We start from the raw sequence: 23,291 nt of genomic DNA, 5'->3' as shown, positions 1-23,291 counted from the left end.
AAATTCCTGGAAAATCCTGAATTTTCATGGAATTGATTTATAAATTTTGAGTGGACACCCTGGTAAGACAAAATACAACATTACGTACAATTAACTAATCAGAAATAAGAATGTGTGTATGTGTGTGCGTGCGTGCGTGCGAGGGTGCGTGGGTGCGTGCGTGCGTGCGTGTGCGTGTGCGTGTGCGTGCGTGCGTGTGCGTGTGCGTGTGCGTGCGTGCGTGTGCGTGTGCATGCGTGCGTGCGAGGGTGCGTGCGTGCGTGCGTGTAGCGCGCGCGCGCGCGCGTGTGTGTCGTGTGTGTCGTGTGTGTGTGTGTGTGCGTGTGATAGGTGACGCGTTGTTTGTATTTGCACAATGCGACGGTCTGAATCCGCCGCACCGTGTGTAAATATACTGCAAAAATCAAATGTATTATTTATCAAATGTGTAAGGAGAAGCCAGTGGCGTAACTAAGCCTATGTGCGCCCTCCCGCAAATTTATTTAGGCGCCCCCTTTTCTTTCGCCTTAATTTTTTACATTTGAACCTTGAAAAAAGTGTAGTCACTTTCAACTTCCCCGGAAGTGTAAGGCAATAAAATGTTTTTTCATAAATATGTTAAAATAAATTTTTTGGTGTAAACATTAAGTTTTCACCCGCCGCGAAGTCTAATACGTAGCATTGACATTCTCAATAAAAAGACACGCTGAATAAAATAAGTTATTAATCGCTGTCAAAAGTAGTACCAACAACTAAAAGCAGTTTTCCAGAAACACTAAAGGGTCATATATAGCAATTCCTACTAACGAGTTGATGGATACTACGATCTATTTTTTCCCGTACAATGCAATAGAGACGTATTAGTCTTCGCGGGGTCGACATAGTAATGTTTAGCGTATTTGAAAACGCTATCCCTCAGAAATCAATCTGGGATTATATTTCTATCCGGGATCCAGGCTAAAACCAAGACTGATTTCTACTTTGGTTTTAACTATTAAAAATGTTTATGGAAAGTTGTTAAAGTAAACATTAAACATTGGATACATTAATTTATTTGTAAATGTATGATTAAATATTAATGTTTAATACAAATCGAAATATCGTAAATCTACAAAATCTGCTAATTACGAAGCCAGCAAACCGCGGCGATTTTTTGCGCTAGCAAATTCCTTAATTACTTTATCTAAATCGAGTTTACTAGCTAATTCGTGTTCTATGCTTAAAGTTGCAAGTCCGCTCAAGCGAGATTGGGACATCGTACTACGCAGATAAGTTTTTATCAACTTTAGTTTCGAAAACGAACGCTCTGCTGAGGCAGAAGTGACCGGTAACGTCAAATACAAAATAAGTGCTGTACAAACATTTGGTAAATTCGAGGCTAATATTTTGTAATCTATGAATAAAAATTGCGCAAGATCACTTATGGTTTTAAGATTCCGACTTGTTATCACTTTCGAAACGGTACACTTTAAACTTGCAATTTCTTCAATTAGGCAGTTAGATAAATCATTTTCGTATTTATCGCATAATTGCCGAGCCGATTTTTCAATTTCTCGTTCGCTTGAGTCGATCAATGTCGAAGGATTTAAAAATGAAAAATTATCCTTAATCTTCCGCATACTCGCGAATCGTGTTTTCAACTGACTAATCTGTACATCTAAGGACGCGTTGAATACAGTAATACGGAATTTTTCACTAGGCTCATTGAAGCGAAAGTCCTCTGACAATTCGTCATAAAATCTTTTGACTTTACGTTGCCGGCTCTGAACGAACGATATATCTATCTGCCAGCTTTTAGCAACGACTTCAGCTTCTTGTAAAAGAGAAGAAAAATCATTTCGAAGAGCCATCATATTACAACTAACACTTTCGAGCAAATCACAAGCTTCCTCTAAAGTGATATCGGGACTTTGAAGTGTCTTTGAAGCCAAGTTAATGTAAGACAATACTTTGCTCTGAAATACAAGCAATAATACAAACTCAAAAGAGTTCATATTTTTTTGGATATTAGCTGCTTCTTCAATTTCATGTTTTTTTTTCGATATAAGAATTATTTTTGATAAACAATTCATTCCAGATGAAAAATTGTATTTCAGAGCATTAACTGAATCATTTTGACTTGACCACCTAGTAGGACACATTCTTTTCAAAGTTTTTTTAACAATACAATTCGAATTTTGCGCAATATCATCATTTAAATCGTCCCATCGTGGTAAACTCTCACTAAAAAATACGTAAACGTGGTTAACTTGCATGTAAAATTTCGAAAGTTCTGGTATTGTTTTAACCGAATCTTGTAACACCAAGTTTAAATTATGGGAGCTGCAATGAACAAACTCAGCATTGGGAGACATTTTTTTGATACGCGACTGTAAACCTGAATATTCTCCACTCATAACTGCAGCCCCATCATAACCTTGTCCACGACATTTATGTATCGGAATGTTGTGTTTGCTCAAAAATTCAATTACTTCGTTCTGTAAATCTGCGGCAGAATGTTTTTTTACGGCTACAAACCCTAAAAAAGATTCCTTTATACAAACATTCTTATCAAAATTCGCAGAAACATATCGAATAATAAATGAAAGCTGATCAGTTTTAGAAATATCTTGTATCGTATCAACGATGATTGAAAAAAATGCAGCTTTCGCTATTTCGTCTGTGATTTGGTTTATTACATGTTTTTCTGCTGTCGAAATTAGTTCATTTTGAATTTTCGGGCTCAAGTATTTTATTTTAGAATTCTTATTTTCTAAATGACTACTTAACAAAGGATCATATCGCGACAATAGATCGATTATATTTAAAAAATTTCCCGATTGACTGTCTATTACTGTGTAATTTTCACGGTGCCCTCTCAATGCTACGTTACAACGTGCTAACGTTACAATCACATCCAGTATTCGTTTTAAAATTTCCTGCCAACGATCCATTAAAATACTCATTTGACTTTCGATATCGTGTAGATTTTTCCGCTGAGAATAGTTTACGCACGCATTTATATGTACTTTGCTGTTCTCATGCAATGAAATTTTTGCAGTTAATCCTTGCCAATCGTTAATTTTTGCTTCGCACCAAGCAGATTTAAAATTTGGATCTCGTCTGTCCGCAAATAACCAACATGGTTCGCAATAAACCGCATCATTCGTTGGCGAGTAGCATAACCAAAATCTTTCAATTTTTTGATTTGATTTAGTGAGAACAAAATAATACTTTTCGCTAAAAGATCTATTATTTACATTTTTGGGAAACGGTCCTCTTGGTCGGCTTGGTTCCAGTGATAAAATAGTTCGTTTCAATTCATCAGAAATTTCACACGGATACAATCCCCTATCAGAATTTAAGACAGTATTGTTACCTTGTTCTGGCTCTAATATTGATATAACTTCGAGTTCAGCAGATTTTTCGCTACTTTGATGTGTAGATTCTTCCTCAAGTAAATCCTAAAATTAATTCAACATATACACATCAATCACACACAAATATCATCAACGGTCCCCACGTTCCACGTGTTTGGACGTGAAATTTCCCGCTCTTTCGATATCCCGAATAAAAAATTGGGGTTTCCATTTAAAATTCACAATTTGATCCTGAAATAACCTTCAAATTTGACTTCAAGGTCAAAGTCAAGGTCACCGATGGACGACCCCCTTCAAACCCAGTAACTTTCGTCTGAAATATTTTTTGATAAAACCATCACCCTCGAAATTATTTCGACATCACCGCTAAAAAATAAACGGATAAAAACACAAATCATAATAATCACGGTACTTACTTCATTTTCCACTGTTTTTGGTTTTATTGGAATACAAAATGCATCCATTTTTTGTAACTTTTTCACTTTTTCCTCCATTTCTTTCTTCCTTTTTCGATTTTCACAGCCAGATTTCTTTTTATGTGAACTATTCATTGTTAATAAGATAACATATAAAAAATTGTGGCACTATTAATTATTATCTAGTTATTCTGATTTCTTTAGAGCGAGCGGGTTCCACGTGTATTATGCAGCGAGAAAGTAAATAAATATGAAATAATATCGAAACAAAAACGCCTCACGACACGATTTTTCACTTACCGCGCGGCAAATGTTTTGCACGTGTACACGCACCGGCAGAAATGCAGAAATGCTCTCCCTCCGCGCTCCACGCTTCCTCCGCGCTCCCAGTAATACGTACGTGTGCGCCTCGGTACGAGTGTGTAGCGCCGCGCGCCGAACGCCGAGGGACAGCATTTCTGCCGGTGCGTGTACACGTGCAAAACAATCAAAGTGACCGAATGCATTAGTTAACTGACATTTTACTTAACCTTAACGCATCAAAATAAATATCTGCCCATCATATACATGCAGTTTAAATAATGTCAACACTAAGTAAAGTGTGGCTGCGCACCGAAAATGAATTTTCATGTAGGTAACTAGTTCAAACAAAATCAATCACAGATTTAAGTGACTATTCTTCTTTGCGCGGAAATTATCCATAGACAGATACAGTTTATTACAAATTAAAATTGTTTGTTAATACTATGATACCTAGATGCGATCATACTCCTCATTTTATATAGTTTTTGTAAACGACAAGAAAACCACGAAGATTTTGCTCACAACTTGATTTGTTTAAAAACTATTTTTATTTTTAAAAAAAATTGAAAAAAAAACATTTTTCCTGTAAGTGATCAAGTATATTCTTTACAATGGCGCTGACTATGTTCATTTACTAAATTCGTGATTGTATAGTTTTCAGGGCGTTAAATGAAATTTTAGCACGAAGGTCGCCCCATAAAATAAAGGTAAAATTTCAACGCCTGTGATGAAAACAAAATTTTTTTATTTAAACGAGGGTAACAATGGCCATTTCGCCACTCGGCTTACGGGGCGTCAAATGTCAATTTCTTGCCATTGGGGCGTAAATTTCATTTTACGCTCCCGAGACTTCAAAGTTATTGTATGCCCCCTGAATCGGAAAACATTATGAATATTTCGTTGTTAATTTTTGACGATGATACTTTGAGATTGAAACCACTATTTTACTTGACCTTTTTTAATGGCTCTTTATATTTTACCGTTTGCAACAAAGGGGCGCCCGGCGCCCCCTCCTTTGGTGCGCCCCTCCGCACCGCAGGATCTGCGGGGTCGTTAGTTACGCCACTGGGAGAAGCTTCAGCTAAAATAACACCTTTGATTTTTGTAGTGTATGTACACGCGGTGAGACGAATTCAGACTGTCGCGCCGTGCCAATTCAGACACCAGCTATTAGATTCTGGAATCAAAAGTAGGGTGTTTCATTTAAAAAACTTAATGTGATTTCGATCTGACCTTGGCGACGCCATCCAAGGTCAAACTGATAAGATCATTGAATAGATCTTTTGAAACCCTACAACTTTCGTCTGAACATATTTTTGATTGGTCCTAATCCTGCGAAGAGAAAAGGGGTGTACGGGTGATCTGAAACACCCTGTATATATATATATATATTCTATAAATAAATATATATATATATATTCTATAAATAAAATTCAAAAGTTTCAGTTTTCGGAATATCTTTATATTAACAGATTATAATTACCAATCAGATGTGGTTCCTTCTACACTACTAAAAATATTAATATTCGTGCATGCGTAGATAGAATTTTCTAAAAATAAATGTGCTGAAAAATCACGCAAAGAAATAAAAGGTTATAATTACATAATGGAATATTGTGTAAACATATTATAAAACTAAAAATATTTAATATTTGTAATATTTATTTTTTATAATTTTATCTTTACTCAAGCATGAGTCTATTATTTGAACCAATTTCAAAGTTAATAAATTGTGCCAGCAAAAGGCTTATAAAAATTTCATGCAGGGTATTATATAAGATGATGAAGCGACGGAATATCACAAATATATAACAAAATTTGTTAACATGACAACAGATTGACAATAGAAATCGAGCAGATACAAAACACCGATAGCAAGAAAAAAACGAAGTTACAGTTACAGTGAAACTCACTTCTTCTAGTATAACGGATTTTTGAATGTCGCCTGACATTCGTACCGTTTGCATTTCTTCCACGAAGTAATGATTACTTTCTGTTGACTTTAATGAGCTGAATGTCCCCTTTCACGCAGGAATCTCGAGAGGATACAGGGTATGATGACACGTCGTGTACACTGTACATTACACAGTTCAATATGCAATATCTTTAATGAACGACTTGTGATACAAAAGCAAGCTCATGAAGGGAAGAATGAATGAGCGAGAGAGAGATAGAGTGAGAGAGACAAAACTGGTCTAGGGAAAAAATGTCGTCGGTGGTCAGCGCCTCACATGATGAATACTCCAACACTCCTCCTCACCGATGACATCACCCGCTCCAGTTCTTAAGTCCGCTAAGCTCTGCAAGCCTCCTCAATCTGATTCCATGTAATGGTTTCGTCAGCATATCAGCTATCATATCTGATGTTTGACAGTACACGAAATCCATTACGTTATCTTCCTTCAATTGTTTTACAAAATGATACTTCGTATCGATGTGTTTTGTCCTGTTGTTGAAACCTTTTGCGCACAATAGCTTTAGGCAACTCTGATTATCCTCGTAAATCTTCAAAGGTGTTTTAGATGTTATTCCGAACTCTTCCAGCAATCTTCCAATCCAGATTCCTTCTTGACAAGCCTCTGCAAGCGCTATATATTCTGCTTCTGTTGTAGAGAGTGCCACGCACGGTTGTTTGCGACACGCCCAACTTATTGTGCCTCCATTTAACATGAAGATAAATCCGCTATTAGATTTACGATCTGCCTTGTCTTGTGCCCAGTTTGCATCCGCATATCCAATCAGTGGTGATTCTTCATCTTCCTTAGTGTCGCCTCCGAGTTTGAGTTTCCATTTAATAGTGCCATTTAAATATCTTACTGTCCTCTTAGCTTCTGTCCAGTCTGAGTACTTCGCACATTTTATTCTTTGGCTTAAAATTGAAACGGCGGCTGCTATGTCTGGTCGTGAATGTACAGCAACATAGAGTAGTTCTCCAATCAGCTTTTGATACTTTGCACTGTTCTCCATCACATCTTCTGAGTTCTCTATATTTTCGTACCCTGGATCCAATGGGTAACTGGAAATCTTCGCTTCTTGAAGCCCGACTGAATCAATTATCTTCTTAATATATTTTGGTTGGCTTAGATAAAATATTCCTTTATCATCTCGTTCTATTGACATTCCCAAGTAATTACTAAGGTTTCCGAGATTGACAATATCAAACCTCCTCCTCAACATGTCTATGGCGTCATTTACAAGTTTCTTTTCCTTACCTCCAATAATGATATCATCTACGTAAATAATTATAAAAATCCATACATTATCAATCACTTTCATATACAAACATGGGTCAGTTTTACTTTGTCTGAACTCATGTTCTTCAAGTACCTTATGTATCTTTTCATTCCATACCCTTGCTGCCTGCTTTAGTCCGTACAAACTCTTGTTTAGTTTGCATACCATATGTTCTTTATTTGGTACTTCGTAGCCTATCGGCTGCTTCATATATATTACCTCCTTTAGTTCTCCGTTTAAAAATGCAGTTTTTGCATCGATATGCTTGACAATAAAGTTCTCTCTTCCAGATATGACTAGTAGTGTCCGGAATGTGATTGGTCTTACCACGGGTGCGAAAACCTCATCATAGTCCGTTCCGTATTTCTGTGAAAACCCTTGAGCAACTAATCTTGCTTTATATCTGCTCGGATTTCCAACTGCATCTTGCTTGATTTTGAAGATCCACTTACATCCTATTGGTCTTCTGTCGTTTGGTAGTTCCGTTAATTCCCACGTATTATTCATGTTAAGGGAATTCATTTCATCGTCCATTGCAGCCTTCCATTTGTCTCTGTCTGTCCTTGACATCGCTTCTTGAATGGTTTTTGGATCTTGAAGTTCCATTGCTATACTTGCAGTTTCTTCATACCTGTGTGGTGGAACTCCTTTATTTTTTCTGTCTGACCTTCGTAGTGCATCTGCATTTTTATCTTGAAACTTCTCTTCAGGCTTTTCAATGAATCCTTCATTATTCGTCGGCTCTTCTATTGTTGACTCCTCCTTAATCTCTTCCGATGGTGCTTTGTGTAAACCGATTTGAATTTCATTCTCATTTTCAGTTATTTCGAAACCATCTTCAACATCTTCTATGAATATTACGTCTCTGCTTATGATGATCCTATCCGTAGTCATGTCGAGTAGACGAAAAGCTTTTGAGTCTTCTGCGTATCCAACGAATCTCAGTTCTTTTGCCTTCACATCCAGTTTTCTTCGTTGCTCTTTTGGAATATGTGCGAACGCGGTACATCCGAATATTCTGAGTTGATTAACATTTGGTTTCTTAGTGAACCACAACTCATGAGGTGTCTTTTCTGTAGCCTTCGTTGGCAATCTATTCTGTAAATAATTTGCCGTGACAACTGCCTCTCCCCAATATTTATTTGGCATTTCAGCGTCTATTATCATGCATCGCGCCATTTCCATCAGCGAGCGATTTTTTCTCTCAGCGACGCCATTTTGCTGGGGTGAATAAGCCGCTGTATATTGCGTTTGAATGCCTTCTTGTCTTAAAAATGTCTTTAATTCCGCATTAATATATTCCTTTCCTCGGTCTGATCTTATGATTTTTGGCTTTCTGTTAAACTGCGTTTTTACCTTTTGAATGTAATCCTTAATGTAACTGGCTGTTTCGTCCTTACTTTGCAATAGAAATACCTCCGTATACCGACTATAATCATCAATAATGGTAAGGATGTATCGCTTCTTTCCAGGCGTCTGAGTTTACATTGGCCCGCATAAATCCGTGTGAATAAGATCCAATGTTGATGAAGTTCTATTTTCTGATTTCTTTGGAAAAGATTTCTTTGTTATTTTTCCTTTAATGCATGTTTTACAAGTTGTCCTTATCCCACAGTCAGTGATCTTCAGTTCCATTGCAAGTGTGTTATTTGCTAGCTGCTTGACTGCCTCAGGGTCTCGATGTCCGAAACGTTTATGCCACATGTGCTGACAATGTTTATTGTGCTTTTGAATTACTACACAAGCCTGTTGTGATACTCGTAGTTTATACAAGTTAGATGATTCATCTGCAATGGCGACGATCTTTCCATTTTTAGTTATATAACATTTGTCGCTCTTAAATTTAACCTGTAAACCTCTTTCTGTTAGTCTCTTTACGGATAGCAAATTGCCTTCTAGACTAGGTACATATAAAACGTCAGTAATCTTCACTTCAATAATTTGATTCTTATCATTAAGACATTTTAACTTACCCATACCGATTCCGCATGCCTTTCGCGACTCACCGTCTGCTAATCGGATTTCAATTTTCTTAGTCGGATCGAGCTCTTCGAAAAAATCTTTATTATTTGTCATATGGCTCGTAGCCCCAGAATCGATAAACCACACGTTTAATGTCTTTCCTTTTGTATTGACATGAAAACAAACCTCACCTGATTTGCTACCGTCTTTACAAGAATTCTCCGCTGCTTGATTTGCCTTTTCTTTATTTTGTTTCCATTTCTTGTACTTGTAACAGTCCTTTTTTTGATGTCCATACTTCTTGCAGAAAAAACAATCTTGATTTCCTCGACCTTTTTCTTTGCTTTCCTTTGATGTCTTTAGTGCAGATTCGTTTGATTCACCTAAAGTTCCTGTCGCTTTTCGCCTTTTGTATTCATCGATTAACTTGCCCTTTACGAGATCCAGCGTCAAGTCTTCTTCTGCTCTGCTTTCAAGTGCCGTAATGAGCGTGTTGTACGAATCTGGCAAACTACTTAACATCATTGCAACGATTAAATGATCCATTAATTGCTCTCCTAATGCCGCTAATTTATTCACAAGATCAAGCATATTATTAATGTGATCCTCCATATTTCCATCATCAGTTACCTTTAAGCTGCAAATTCTCTTTAGAAGATATATCTTACTTGTCAATGTAGCTTTCTGATGATAAGTCTTAAGCGCATTCCATGTATCACGTGCAGTAGTTTTATCCCGAATATGCACGAATTGATTATCTTCAACGAGCAATCCGATCGTTGCGCGAGCCTGTCCATCCTTCCGTGTCCAAGCCGCATCTACCTCTGCAGGAGGTTCCTGACTCACTACGTTCCATAAATCTTCTTTAATTAACAGAAGCTCGACTTTGTACTTCCAAACTTGGTAGTTGTCGTTGTTGAGCTTTGTAATCGTTACACGTGTATTGTCTGCCATCATAACCTCAATTTTGATGCGCTAGTATCTGGGCCCATAACCTGTTGACTTTAATGAGCTGAATGTCCCCTTTCACGCAGGAATCTCGAGAGGATACAGGGTATGATGACACGTCGTGTACACTGTACATTACACAGTTCAATATGCAATATCTTTAATGAACGACTTGTGATACAAAAGCAAGCTCATGAAGGGAAGAATGAATGAGCGAGAGAGAGATAGAGTGAGAGAGACAAAACTGGTCTAGGGAAAAAATGTCGTCGGTGGTCAGCGCCTCACATGATGAATACTCCAACACTTTCTTTGTTATCACATTTGTCATTCAATGATATTAATATTGATGGGACAAATGAGAACCTTGTTTTCTTAGAGGCATTGAGAGCCTTATTTTCCTAAAAATAAGAGCATAAATAAAAGAAATTTGTTGTATTATCAAATACAACAAATTTCTTTTATTCGCTTGAAATACATTCTATATGTACAGAATCCTTCAAAATTCTGGAATATTACTTGAAATAATACTTACAATACACTTTGTTAGTATGTGATGTACTTAATTATAGATAAAACACTTAATTACATTGCTTACTAAATTGCTAAAGACAAATTTATAAGCACACATTAGTATGCATGCAGTGTACTACAATGAATTTTATACATGTAAATAAACATGCCGGAATAAAATTTTCACTATTGCAAGTATATACTAAAAAAATATAATTTGATTATATTATTGTATCTATTTTTATATTTCTTGCGGGGATAATTGGCTCCTACAGCATTCAACATGTTATGAATATATTAAAAATATACGGATTTTTAAAAAATATATTTATAAATATTTATCTAAAAATTATAAATTATAAATATATAAAGCAACTACTATATGTAAAATACTGTTATACATATATAAAGCACTACTTTAAGCATATATTATATATTAAACAAATTTATTATAAATAACATTTAAAAATCAAACTAATTTATAGAAAAAAATATATATGTACGAAAAATACTACCCTTTTAACCTCTTGTATAACCCGGAAAAAAATTTTTTGATATATATGGGCAAATGTTATATCTAATCATATATTATTGTATATTAATATATAATTATATATAATTATAGATATAACATTTGCCCGTATATATTAAAATAATTAATTATACATATTTCCTATTTAATTATATGCCCAGATAGTACAGAGAATTAAAAAAGAATTCAAGCTTATGTCATCAATTTAGAATTTATTTTTAGATACAAAAAAACAAAAAAGTTTTTGTTTGCATCTCAGAATAAATTTTGAATTGATATCAGAATTCTTTTTTTTATTTTTTTTTAAATCTATGCTATCTGTACATGATCATATAAATAAAAAAATTTTTCCCAGGAATAACTTTTTATTAATTAATGAGCATACCTCTGGTGCATGAGAAAAATTACGAGAAATCATCTCAAAGAATGTTTTTTGAACGCCGGACAAATTCGCATTAACATCTTCCCAAGTTCTGCGACGACGTATATCCTTTTCCTTTTCTTTATATTTGGAAATGGTTTTGTTTCTTTTGGACAGCAGTTTTCTATAGCGTCGTACTTTGGCTTGAAGCTGGGTGATTCTTCTTGGAACAATGTCTTTAGTGATGTTCATGTATTTTATTTTATCAGTAAGCTGTACTTCTTCGGCTGTTGACGTTGATGCTACTGGCACAAAATCAGAATTGCCTTCAACATCATCCGAAGGTTGCAATGTAGCAATAGTACCATTATCAGTAAAACTAATATTGGCACCATCTGCTACAATATTTGAATTTAAAAACAATATTGGCATTGCATTGTCTTTGAGACATCGCTTCTGCCCATATGGTTTTATCATCTCTTCGGGGAAATGTAAAGCGCAAATTCTTAATTTAGCTGTGACATCTTTCGGTGCATCTGTAACATAAAAAATTGTTTAAATTTTTAAATACGAAAAAATATTTGACATAATTTATTCAAGCAATTACTTACTTATCAAGTTGTCTAATCCGATTGTTTTTAACCAAGCTTGCATTTTAATATGTTGGGTGGGAAGCTTATGACTCGGGACTCTTGCTGATGATGTGCATCCCGGCACGCAACATTTCCACACCATTTTGGTTAACTGTAAGAAAATTTAATATATTTTATTAATAAATTAATCATGTAACCATTAACATGCAACATATGCAACTTAAATATATGTAAGTATATACTAATATTATTATTATATGTTAATTATAGATCTATTATAATTAAATTAATTATAATTATAAAGATATAAAACAAATTATAAGTAGATATAACATAAATATAAGATAAATATTTAGTTAAATATCAAAGAAAATAATCAAAGAAAATAGAGATAAATTAGGTTAGATTGAGCACTAAATTAATATATTATTATTGCTTCTACTGTTATTATTATTGTTATTACTACTCCTTAGTGATAAAAATGATAGATAATTATATTGATAATTACCCTTGTTTTTATTACCTGTTCTTGCTCACTCTCACTCACTTGGGTTTGCTTAGATTTATTTTTATTTTTATGCGATGATATGAAAAAGATTGAATATGTTGATAAAGTAGAATTCAAACATATCAAATTATGTCTATTTGACATTATCGCGTTTATATCAATTAAATTACCGATTTACATTTTTAATAGTTAAAAATGTAAATAAATTATTGATATTATCGATATGTTACCATAAAAGTTCTTATCATATGAACATGGTAATGAATTTATTTTGACAGCTAACCCAATGGCTATCGTAACATCTTGTTATTGAATTGATATTTTGTTGAAAACATTAATTGTGCATATGTAATGTACAAATATGTGTCCTATAGTAGTAATATAAATGTCACTGCGTATTTATATGACAATCTTAATATCAAGAGGTACCCTTGTGGTACCTTTGTCATGTCACCATGCCTGAGCGCGCGAAATGTCAGCTCAGTGATTCGTAAATTTTAATCGCGAATAATTTGGAAACCATTATACCCTCGATATTTTTGTATTAGGATTTTTTTCTTAGAATTTTCCAAAGAATCCGCTCTTAAAATGGGATGCGAGCTTTCTGGGACACCCTGTATATATATATATATATATATATATATATTGGGGGGGGGTTCTTTATTTACTATCAAAGTTTTTGTTTACTTTTCGTCAAAATAATTCCAATCCGCAAAAAATAATCCTTATCAAATTTCAACTCGATTAGATAATGGGAACCCATGTCTCTGGCTCATTGATCATTTGAGTTAAATGTTTTAAATTTTCTACACTATCAATGTTTGTTTTTAAATTGTATTTTCCACGAAAAAACATCCTAATGGGATTTTAAATATGGCTGCCTCAATAAGGCTATTCCACGTTTATGTTCATGCTACACACTCATATTTGAGAGTGTAGTATGAATATAGACGTGAAATATCCTTATTGAGACGGCCATAGTTAAAATTCCAAAAGGACTTTTTTTAATATGTTTGTATTGTTTTTCTACATCTTTTAATACCTTATATATATTTTATGTAAACAATTAGGTGAATTGTTAATGACTAAAATAGAAATAAATAGTTATTACACTTTTTAAATATTTGCTGATAAAATTGATCCATGAATTGAAAAAGTTTCATATGTTTGAAGGACAAAATAAATTTCAAACGAGACAAAAATATATACATACATACAAAATTCTCACGTGTATGAATGAATTGCATATTTTCATTTAGTCTCTTCATATATTACAAAGGTTGATTTAGATTATTACTAAAATAATCATGAGATATATTTCAAACGTTTGTTACTATAATATAATAACTAAAATAACTAAAAACTAGTTATTTTAAAATTTTTTGACTATGGAAACTTTTGATTAGCGAGTCAAGAAGAAGAACTACATACTAAAATTTTAGCTAATTTCACCGAGAGCCGAAAACCTTTGGTTTTGTTAGGGGTCCTTTATGTAGGAGTTACAATAATTAGATAAATAATTGTAAAGTCATAAAAGCAAGTAAAGTATATTTATAATAAAATATAATATTAAAAATTTGTATCTATTCTTTTATTAAATTAATTCGGTTAGACGTAACTAAAAAATTAAAAATAAGATAATTTTTTAAAAATAAACACATTTATTTAAAATCAAACGTAGAAAAATAATAATAGTGCTGTTATTAAATAATGATTTAAAATAAACTTTTTAAAACTCTTAAAAAAATAAAAACAATTATAAATAGTTAAAGTTGTTTTTCTTTTCATATATTCACATACTGTTGATTTAGAATATTTTTGAGACTTATGACAGGAAAAGGTAATGTGAGTAAAAACGAATTAAAATGGAAGAATAATTAACATCTTGCATTATCACAATTATTTTTATAGACACGATTTTATTTACGTTTTGAAGCGCGCACAGTACTCCGTGCCGCAAAACGTGTCTTAATGTTTTTAAAGTCAATAAGAGGCTAGTTACTTGATAGTGCGACAACTAGTATCTTATGGTTAAATGAGAAATACAGAAGGTCGGTAATAGAAGAAAGAAATGTGTTATCAATAATTTTTTAGAAATATAAATTTTGCGCTATTCAGTGCCGCGATGCGCCTACTTAAAGGTTAATAAAACGATTTTTTTTACATTTAACATTACATAATACATATCACATGTTACACATTATATAATATACATTTTTTACTGTACATAATATTGTAAGAATACTGTGTGATAAATTTAAACTTCTTTCTTAGACCACTAGCCAGATAAGACAAATCTTATAGATTTTTTATCATTAAATAAACAAATCCGCAAACGAAATTGTTGTATCACGTTACAATTTTGAGAAAATTAGATTCAAAGTTATCAAAAATAGCATAAATATTAAAAAGAGATTACCATGAGCAACGCTTCTACGGCGGATTTAGCAAACCATTCGTGACTCGATTACACCCCGTTGACTGACTGATGAGGACTAGAATCAATTTCTTAATCGTAATCTACGCTGAAGAGGGCTCCAAAGAGAGCCGAAACGTTCGTTGTTTTAATTGATTCTTTAATGAATAAATAACTATTTGAACATTAATGGTTTATTGCGCTCCAAAACCCGCGCAGACTCTCACTAGCCCGTTTATTGAATATTTGATTAAAAGGAGCATTTTTTGATAGTTTTGAGCTAAAATCGCTCAAAAATATAACATGATGGAGTAATCTCATTTACGAATTCTCATTTTTAACGACGAAAAATTAATAAAAATTAGCTATGATATTAATTGCTTTATGCAAATAAAAATTTTAAATATTTATAGATTAAAAGAAAAATCTGTAATGATACCAACAAACTACAAATAATTTCCTATAAATTATATCTTAATATGCAAATTAATTCTTGAAATCATTGCCAAAAATTTTATACATAATATCGAATTAAAAAAAATCCATTATTAACTCTTCAAGATCAAGGAAATAAAGCCAGAAAATTTCCATAATGCTGCGTTACATATTCTACCTTATGTAAGTTTTTAATTATGAAGAGTTGAACTCTGTCTCTCTATATTCATCTAATAGCGCGTAGTACTTGTGGTTGAAGTGTACATTACTTTTCACAATATTTTTGAAATATTGTTATAAGTTTCGTACTATATGTATAGATAGTAACTTGGCATTATTCAAGGTGGTGCCAATGACTAACGATTACATATATAATATAATACGTTTATAATTATTAATTATGAAATTATTATTATGTAATATTAAATGTAAAAAACCGCTTTATTAATAAGAACATTCATCACATTTGAAATTTATGTTGTCCCTCAAATATATTGGGAGTACAAATTGAAAACCGCCGTTTTCCAGTAGATGACGCCAGCGGTAAATGCTGGCGCCAAACGTTAGATCAAAAATTTTAAATGTAAGGTTGGGCATCTGGCAATAATTCCTTATCATTGGAGTTGTGAATTTTTATCGGCGTTATATATTTTTTTGTGATCGAAAATGTCGAAATTTGTGCCCAATAAGCGTCATTTGCGGGAAGTTTTGCTTTTTGCCTTCAATTCGAAAAAATCTGCGGCTGAGGCGCGTCGAATGATTGTAAAAACTTATGGTGAGGCTTCCATTAGTGAAAGAACGTGTCGAGAATGGTTCCAACGCTTCAAAAGTGGTGATTTCGGCGTAGAAGACGAGGAGCGTCCCGGACAGGTGAAAAAGTTTGAAGACGCACAATTGGAAACATTACTGAATGAAGATTCATCTCAAACGCAACAGGAGCTTGCAGATTCATTGGGCGTGACTCAACAAGCTATTTCACATCGTTTGAAAACCATGGGAATGATCCAAAAGCATGGACACTGGGTGCCATACGAATTAAAGCCGAGAGACGTCGAACGGCGTTTTTTCGCGTGCGAACAGCTGCTCCAACGGCAAAAACGGAAGGGTTTTCTGCATCGTATTGTAACCGGCGATGAAAAGTGGATCCATTATGATAATCCAAAGCGAAAAAAATCGTGGGGCTACCGCGGCCATGCATCAACATCGCCGGCCAAGCCAAACATCCATGGCTCGAAGCTCATGCTGTGTATTTGGTGGGACCAGTTCGGCGTGATTTATTATGAGCTGTTGCAACCGGGTGAAACCATCACAGGAGCTCGCTACCGAACACAACTAATGCGTTTGAGCCGAGCATTGCAGGAAAAACGGCCACAATACGAGCAAAGACACGAAAAAGTGATGTTGCTGCACGACAACGCTCGGCCACGTGTTGCTCAGGTCGTTAAAACCTATCTGGAAACATTGAAATGGGACGTCTTATCTCATCCGCCGTATTCTCCTGTCATCGCCCCTTCAGATTACCACTTGTTTCGATCAATGGCGCATGGCCTGGCTGAGCAGCACTTCCATTATTACGAAGAGGCCAAAAACTGAGTCGATTCGTGGATCGCCGCAAAAGACGAGCAGTTTTTTCGACGCGGGATTCGTATGCTGCCCGAAAGGTGGGAGAAAGTAGTGGCCAGCGATGGACAATACTTTCAAGAATAAGTATGTAACCATTTTTCAACAATCAATCCTCAAATTTTGACAAAAAACGGCGGTTTTCAATTTGTACTCCTAATATTAATAATACTTTTTTTTCAGTCTATGGATAAATTTTATTAGCCCGAATAATCAAGAAACGTAATAACTATTTATTTTTAAAACACAAGATTAGAAGGCCTATATCAGGCACAGCGATTTCTAGTGCTAAATAATAATTCTTTAATTTTTGCAATCTCCAACTTAAACTGCACACTGCATATTTGTCGGACTTGGAACAAAGTCATTAAGCTGGAATATGTAATATTAATGCTTTTAGACGCACATATAAAGTGTCCCTTCTCTAGAAAAACTGTAAAGCATTTTATTACGAAAAAGTAATACCTCAGTCAGGGTTCAAATCTAGATTTCCCAAATTCCGTGCGGGCGTCCTACCACTACGTCCACCGAAGCATGTGATATTTTCTCGCAATATAAGTTAATGAACGTCCTATTTTAGGCGACGTTCAATAAACAATAATAAGTTATTTTGTTAACAATTTTTTTCTATATAAAAATGTACTTTTTTTTAAATAAGTAAATTTTTAACTTAAGAAAAAATCAACAAAATAAAATGTGTTTTAAAAATAACTAATTGAAGTTAATTAACTTATTTGAAATTAATTAAGTTAAACGTTATTAACTCTTATTTCTTATAAGAGTTATTAACTTTATTATTTCACTTTTTTACTAATTACTACCCAACCTTGTATATACATTTTTTAATATAATAACTATATATTTATAGTGATATATTTTTAGAGATACAAGCGTCTTGGCTGTCTTCCTTAACTAGCATAGTTGGTAGTATGTTTGTCGGGGAGGAGGAAGCAAAAACGCAACAAGTTCGCGCGAACAACGCTTTACTTCTAGCTCTGTATGAGGCTACACACTTAAATCGTAATTTTGTAACTACTCTGGCCTACACGCAAAGCGACACTAGTGCGCCTCCGTCACCGAATAACACTCTGGGTCCAAATGCGGTGGCTCCCGGTGCCTCACCGCCTGACGTGATGGCTCAGCCGTTCAATTTACTAGCAACTTTTCTGCAGTATTGGTAAGAAGAACAAAATATATTAATTATATTAGTTAATGTAATATAATGTAAATATAAATATATAATGTAAATTAAGCATGTAAGTATACAAATATAGTGTAAATATATAAATATATTAATAATATAACTAATAATAAAATAAAAAATTTTTAATTACATAAAACAAATTAGGCTTTTTTATTATTATTAATATAACATAAATTAATTTAAAATTAAATTTAGTATATATGATTAATAATTTACTGATAATCAATATATGTGTTTTCATTACAGTTCGATAGTTATGCAAGTGATTCGAACGGAAGCCATAATGAATAACGTAAAACTATGTTTTCTGATACTAAGTTGCATCGCGGAGGACCAATATGCAAATAGTTTGATGCACGACGCAAATCTGGCGTTCAGAGTTCAGTTACACAGAGTACCGATGCACCACAGAAAGTTGCAGGAAAAAGCGGCGCCTGCTCAACCACTCGCAGCCACGTTACTTGGTATTTCTATTCAGTATATATTTTAGAAATTACGTGTTCTCTAGAAATACGAGAAGTCAAGCAAAGACAGAGTTTCATAAGGTTTAAAACATTAGTAGCTGTCAGCCGACATAAAGTATTATACAAACATGAATTGTGTAAATTTTGAGATAAGTTATAACCAGGATTGAATAGTAAATAGTTCAAAAGTTAAATAATAAAATTAAAACTTTCAACTTTAATCCTTTCAGGTTTGACTTCTGACTTTTCAGGAGTAATTAGCATCTAAAGCATATCTTACTAAAGATTTTAAACATCACTGATTATGAATCTAGTCAAAATTTTAAAATTAAAAATGGCGGATCAAAATGAGTTTTACTCTTTCACTATATAGGGTGATTCAGAATAAATATTGTTTCTTTTACAGGCATATTCGTAATCGTATTTTGAGACGATTTTTTCTTTAGCGAAAATTTGTCCAGAGCTTAGTTTTTACGTTACAAGAAGGAATAGTTAATGTATGGATAGATACAAGTGGTAGACAGGGATGGCGCAATTTACTGTTACACGCGGATGTTTCCGTGAGGCACCTGCTGCGCTCAAATGACACAACAATACACGGGCAACACATTCACATTTAAACTTTTTCTTTCTCTCTCTTTCTCATTTTAATTATACTATATTTAACTTGTCAAATATTGATCTCTATCATCCAGCCGTCAAATACCGGGACGATTGTGAAATCTTTAAGTTTACGGTTACAGGCGCGACACATGGGTGTAACAGTATTATAATGAATGTACGTTCGCGAATAATAAAATTTAATGCAAATGGGATCACTTAAATATCATTTGCAAGTTAAAAATAGCACATTTAGAACGCACGAGAAGGGAAGGAAAAAGAGAGAAAGAGTGAGTAAAGGAGGGAGCATTCGAACAAGCACGTTTACTCCAACACTATTCTGCACGGCGATCAGCTTATTGTTTCCGCGATGCGATAGTTCAATAGAAATTTGTCCCTTATCCCTTGAAGTTGTTTTACATTTTATCACATTTACACTATTTATTTACTTGATCGATAAACAAGGAACGACGTAACGAATTGATCGATTTTATTAATTAAAGGATAAGATGCTATTATGGGCTACTGTCGACAATATGGCTACTCCTATTATTTCCGTTATTAGATAACGTATTCTAACAATTGCTTATGGAGTTATTCGTTTAATAGCCCGTCGTTTCTTAGTGATGCTAATATGCTAATACATAATGACTGACAATTGTTATAAGGCATTTTTACTTTTGAGCACTTCTAAACTTTTTCAGGGTACACTTTTAACCTTTAATTACATACACTTCCTCATTATTCTTAAACTTGTATTATCACATGAAGGTACATATACTTGAATGTTTTTTTGTTATTTAACTTTTTATTCGGCCGTATACATTTCAAGTTATACAAAATTAAAATAATAACATAGAATTTTGTTAATATTGTATTTTAAGCGAAATTTTTATATCGAAATATTTCTTCGATAAATCGATTGTCATTCTAAAGAGCGGTGTTTCGAAACATTAGAGACATTATTTTATGCTTGATGTTTAATGTTAAACAGGGATAAAATGATATTTTTAATGAAATTTTTAATGGTATTTCTAAAGCTTCTGAACGCAGGAAAATTCTAAATCAGGAAAATTAAAAATATATAATTTTGTAACAAGATACTGTGTTTCTTTTAAACTGAACTAACAAGGAAACCTTCGGAAGTGTCCACCTCAGATTTAAACGAGCTTTTAATATATTGTACTACGGATAAAAATAAGGGACACGTATTTTTTTATATGTGCCTAATCTCACTTTTAGGGGGTGAAACACCCCTTTGAAGAAAATCGGTTTTTTTCTTTCGAAGTGTATATCGTCGAAACTATAAAAGATAGAGAAAAATGTTTTAAATGAAAGTTGAATGGCTCGAAGAGTACTTCATAACAGCAAAAAAAAACAATTTTGTTTTGAATTTTTTGTAATACTTTTCTTCACCATTTACCTATGTTTTTTTTAATTTTAATATTTTTTTTTATAAGAAAATTAAAGCTTATTTTATTATAAATTCAATGGTATATGACAAAATTATAATGCGACCTTTCTATTTTCCAAAAATAATTAAAAACCACTCCATAACGCATGGTACGCCCACCCATTTGTACGTTCGATATTACTTTACAATAAAACGGATTTGTCTTATATAGCGTTGACTACGCGAAAGAGCATTGAAGATAAATCAATACAATACAATAAATGTTGAAATAAGAGTTTTATAATACTAATAATAATAATAATAATAATAATGATAATGATAATGATAATGATAATGATAATGATAATGATAATGATAATGATAATGATAATGATAATGATAATGATAATGATAATGATAATGATAATGATAATGATAATGATAATGATAATGATAATGATAATGATAATGATAATGATAATGATAATGATAATGATAATGATAATGATAATGATAATGATAATGATAATGATAATGATAATGATAATGATAATGATAATGATAATGATAATAATAATAATAGTTATAATAAAATAATAGTGACTTCTTTTAAACCACTAAAATTTGTCAAATTTTTTTGATAATATGTCACAGTATGTACGGAAAACATTATGAGTAAAGAAATTATTATTTATTCATTATTTGTTTTTAATTGCAAATGTTTCTTTTCTGGTTACTTCAAAATAAAATGACACCACACTGAAGAATAACAACAATTACGGTGTTGTAAGACATTAATTTTTTGTGTACAAAATAATCAATATAATTAATATAAGTTAAACATTTATTTACTGGTCTACATGATTTGACTAGAACATTTGTTCTCTACAGCTTTTTACAGATAAGGAGACTTGGTTTACAAAAAATTATTACTCACACATTCCATATCTTTACTATCTAATGCCAGCTCATCAACTAACAAGCGAACTAACATAAAACTAATTTAAAAATTAGTTAGAAATTTCACCTTTTATACTGTATTTATACAATTCAATTTATGTGTTTATTATATATACAAACTTTGATTAGTATAGAAATATACATAACGACGCCACTTGGCGTGTACACTTTGTATCATTTTTTATATTAAAATATAATTTTTACGTCTCGGCAGTGTTGACCTTAATATGTATACCTACATTCAAGTGTTACATAAATGTTTTTCTCGATGTGTGTAATTTTATGATATTTACGCAGACTGTTTTTGAAATGTTTTTGCCGTCTCCTATTACGAAAAAATACGAGCGAACTATGATGCGTGAGCGTACGTACCATATGCTTCTAAAGAAGTTTTTAATTATTTTTGGAAAATGGGAAGGTTGCATCATAACTTTGTCATATATCATTGAATTTATAATAAAATAAGCCTTATTTTGCTTATAAAAAAAAATTAAAATTAAAAAAAAATAAGTAAGTGGTGGAGAAAAATGTAAAAAAAATTAAAAAAAATTTTTTAAAACACTGTTATAAAGTATTTTTCAAGCCATTTAATTTTCAGTTAGAACATTTTTCTCTATTCTTTATAGTTTCTACAATACACGCTTCGAAAAAAAATACCGATTTTTTTAAAAGGTATTTTACTCTTAAAAGTGCATTAGGGCACGTATAGAAAAATACGTGTCCCTTATTTTGATTTGTACTACAACGTATTAAACGCTGGTCAAAATCAAAGGGGGACACTTCCATAATACACGGTGCGCGTATCATGCATTATGGGGTGATTAATTATTTTTGGAAAATGGAAATGTCGCATCATAACTTTATCATATACCGTTGAATTTGTAATAAAATAAGCTTTATTTTGCTTATAAAAAAAATAAAAATTTTGAAAAAAATAAGTAAGCGATGAGGAAAAGTATTTAAAAAAAATTTGTTTTTTTTTCTGTTATAACATACTCTTCGAGCAATTCAACTTTCATTTAGAACATTTATTTCTGTTTTATAATTTCGACGATATACGCTTTGAAAGAAAAAAACTGATTTTCTCTAAAGGGGTTTTCACCCCCTAAAAGTGAGATTGGGCACGTATAAAAAAATACGTGTCTCTTATTTTTATCTGTATTACAACATATTAAAAGCTTGTTTAAATTTGAGGCGGACACTTCCGAAGGTTTTCTTGTAAGTTTTTAAAATTATTTTTATGGATAGCTATATTACAATCACTTTTTTTCTTCCACCGATTATGCAGTGCATTAGATTTTTATAAATCACGTCCTAAATAATAAATATTTTATTACTTTGAGTTTGTTAAACAACACTCTGACGAATGCAATCGTTCAAGTTTCAATAGAAAATATTAATAATAAACAAAGTTGTTCAATAAAATAAAAATGGGTGCTATATTATCCTCTTCTTCTCTACTATTAATCACTATTAATTATTCAACGCGTCGAC

General features: G+C 32.8%; 2 protein-coding genes across 7 annotated transcripts in view; one reads left to right on the top strand and one right to left on the bottom strand.

Moving 5' to 3' along the window:
* LOC105206785 (armadillo-like helical domain-containing protein 3) overlaps positions 1 to 23,291 on the top strand; it is a 72,440-nt gene that overhangs the window by 31,985 nt on the left and 17,164 nt on the right. For all 6 annotated transcript variants that reach the window (XM_039457706.1, XM_039457705.1, XM_039457704.1 and 3 more), the window contains 2 exons: positions 18,059 to 18,353; positions 18,627 to 18,844. In XM_039457706.1, coding sequence (XP_039313640.1) covers positions 18,059 to 18,353; positions 18,627 to 18,844 — 513 coding nt within the window. The remainder of the gene's footprint in view (positions 1 to 18,058; positions 18,354 to 18,626; positions 18,845 to 23,291) is intronic.
* On the bottom strand, positions 11,568 to 12,518 carry LOC113003752. Its single transcript, XM_026134541.2, has 2 exons — positions 12,216 to 12,518; positions 11,568 to 12,140 (listed from the first exon to the last, which is right to left on the bottom strand). Exons 1-2 carry the CDS (start codon positions 12,337 to 12,339, stop codon positions 11,572 to 11,574), a joined length of 693 nt encoding a protein of 230 aa, XP_025990326.2. The 5' UTR covers positions 12,340 to 12,518; the 3' UTR covers positions 11,568 to 11,571.

This window comes from Solenopsis invicta, chromosome 15, assembly GCF_016802725.1.
Source record: "Solenopsis invicta isolate M01_SB chromosome 15, UNIL_Sinv_3.0, whole genome shotgun sequence".
NCBI lineage: Eukaryota > Metazoa > Arthropoda > Insecta > Hymenoptera > Formicidae > Solenopsis > Solenopsis invicta.
Note: the sequence above shows the minus strand (reverse complement) of the source record. Positions and strands in the feature narration are given on the sequence as shown.

Excerpts from the sequence above, each read along its gene's own strand:
- LOC113003752 (XM_026134541.2), bottom strand. The coding sequence starts at position 12,339 with ATGGTGTGGAAATGTTGCGTGCCGGGATGCACATCATCAGCAAGAGTC. Across the intron at positions 12,141-12,215 it reads CGGATTAGACAACTTGATAA|ATGCACCGAAAGATGTCACA; the intron begins GTAAGTAATTGC and ends TTTATGTTACAG.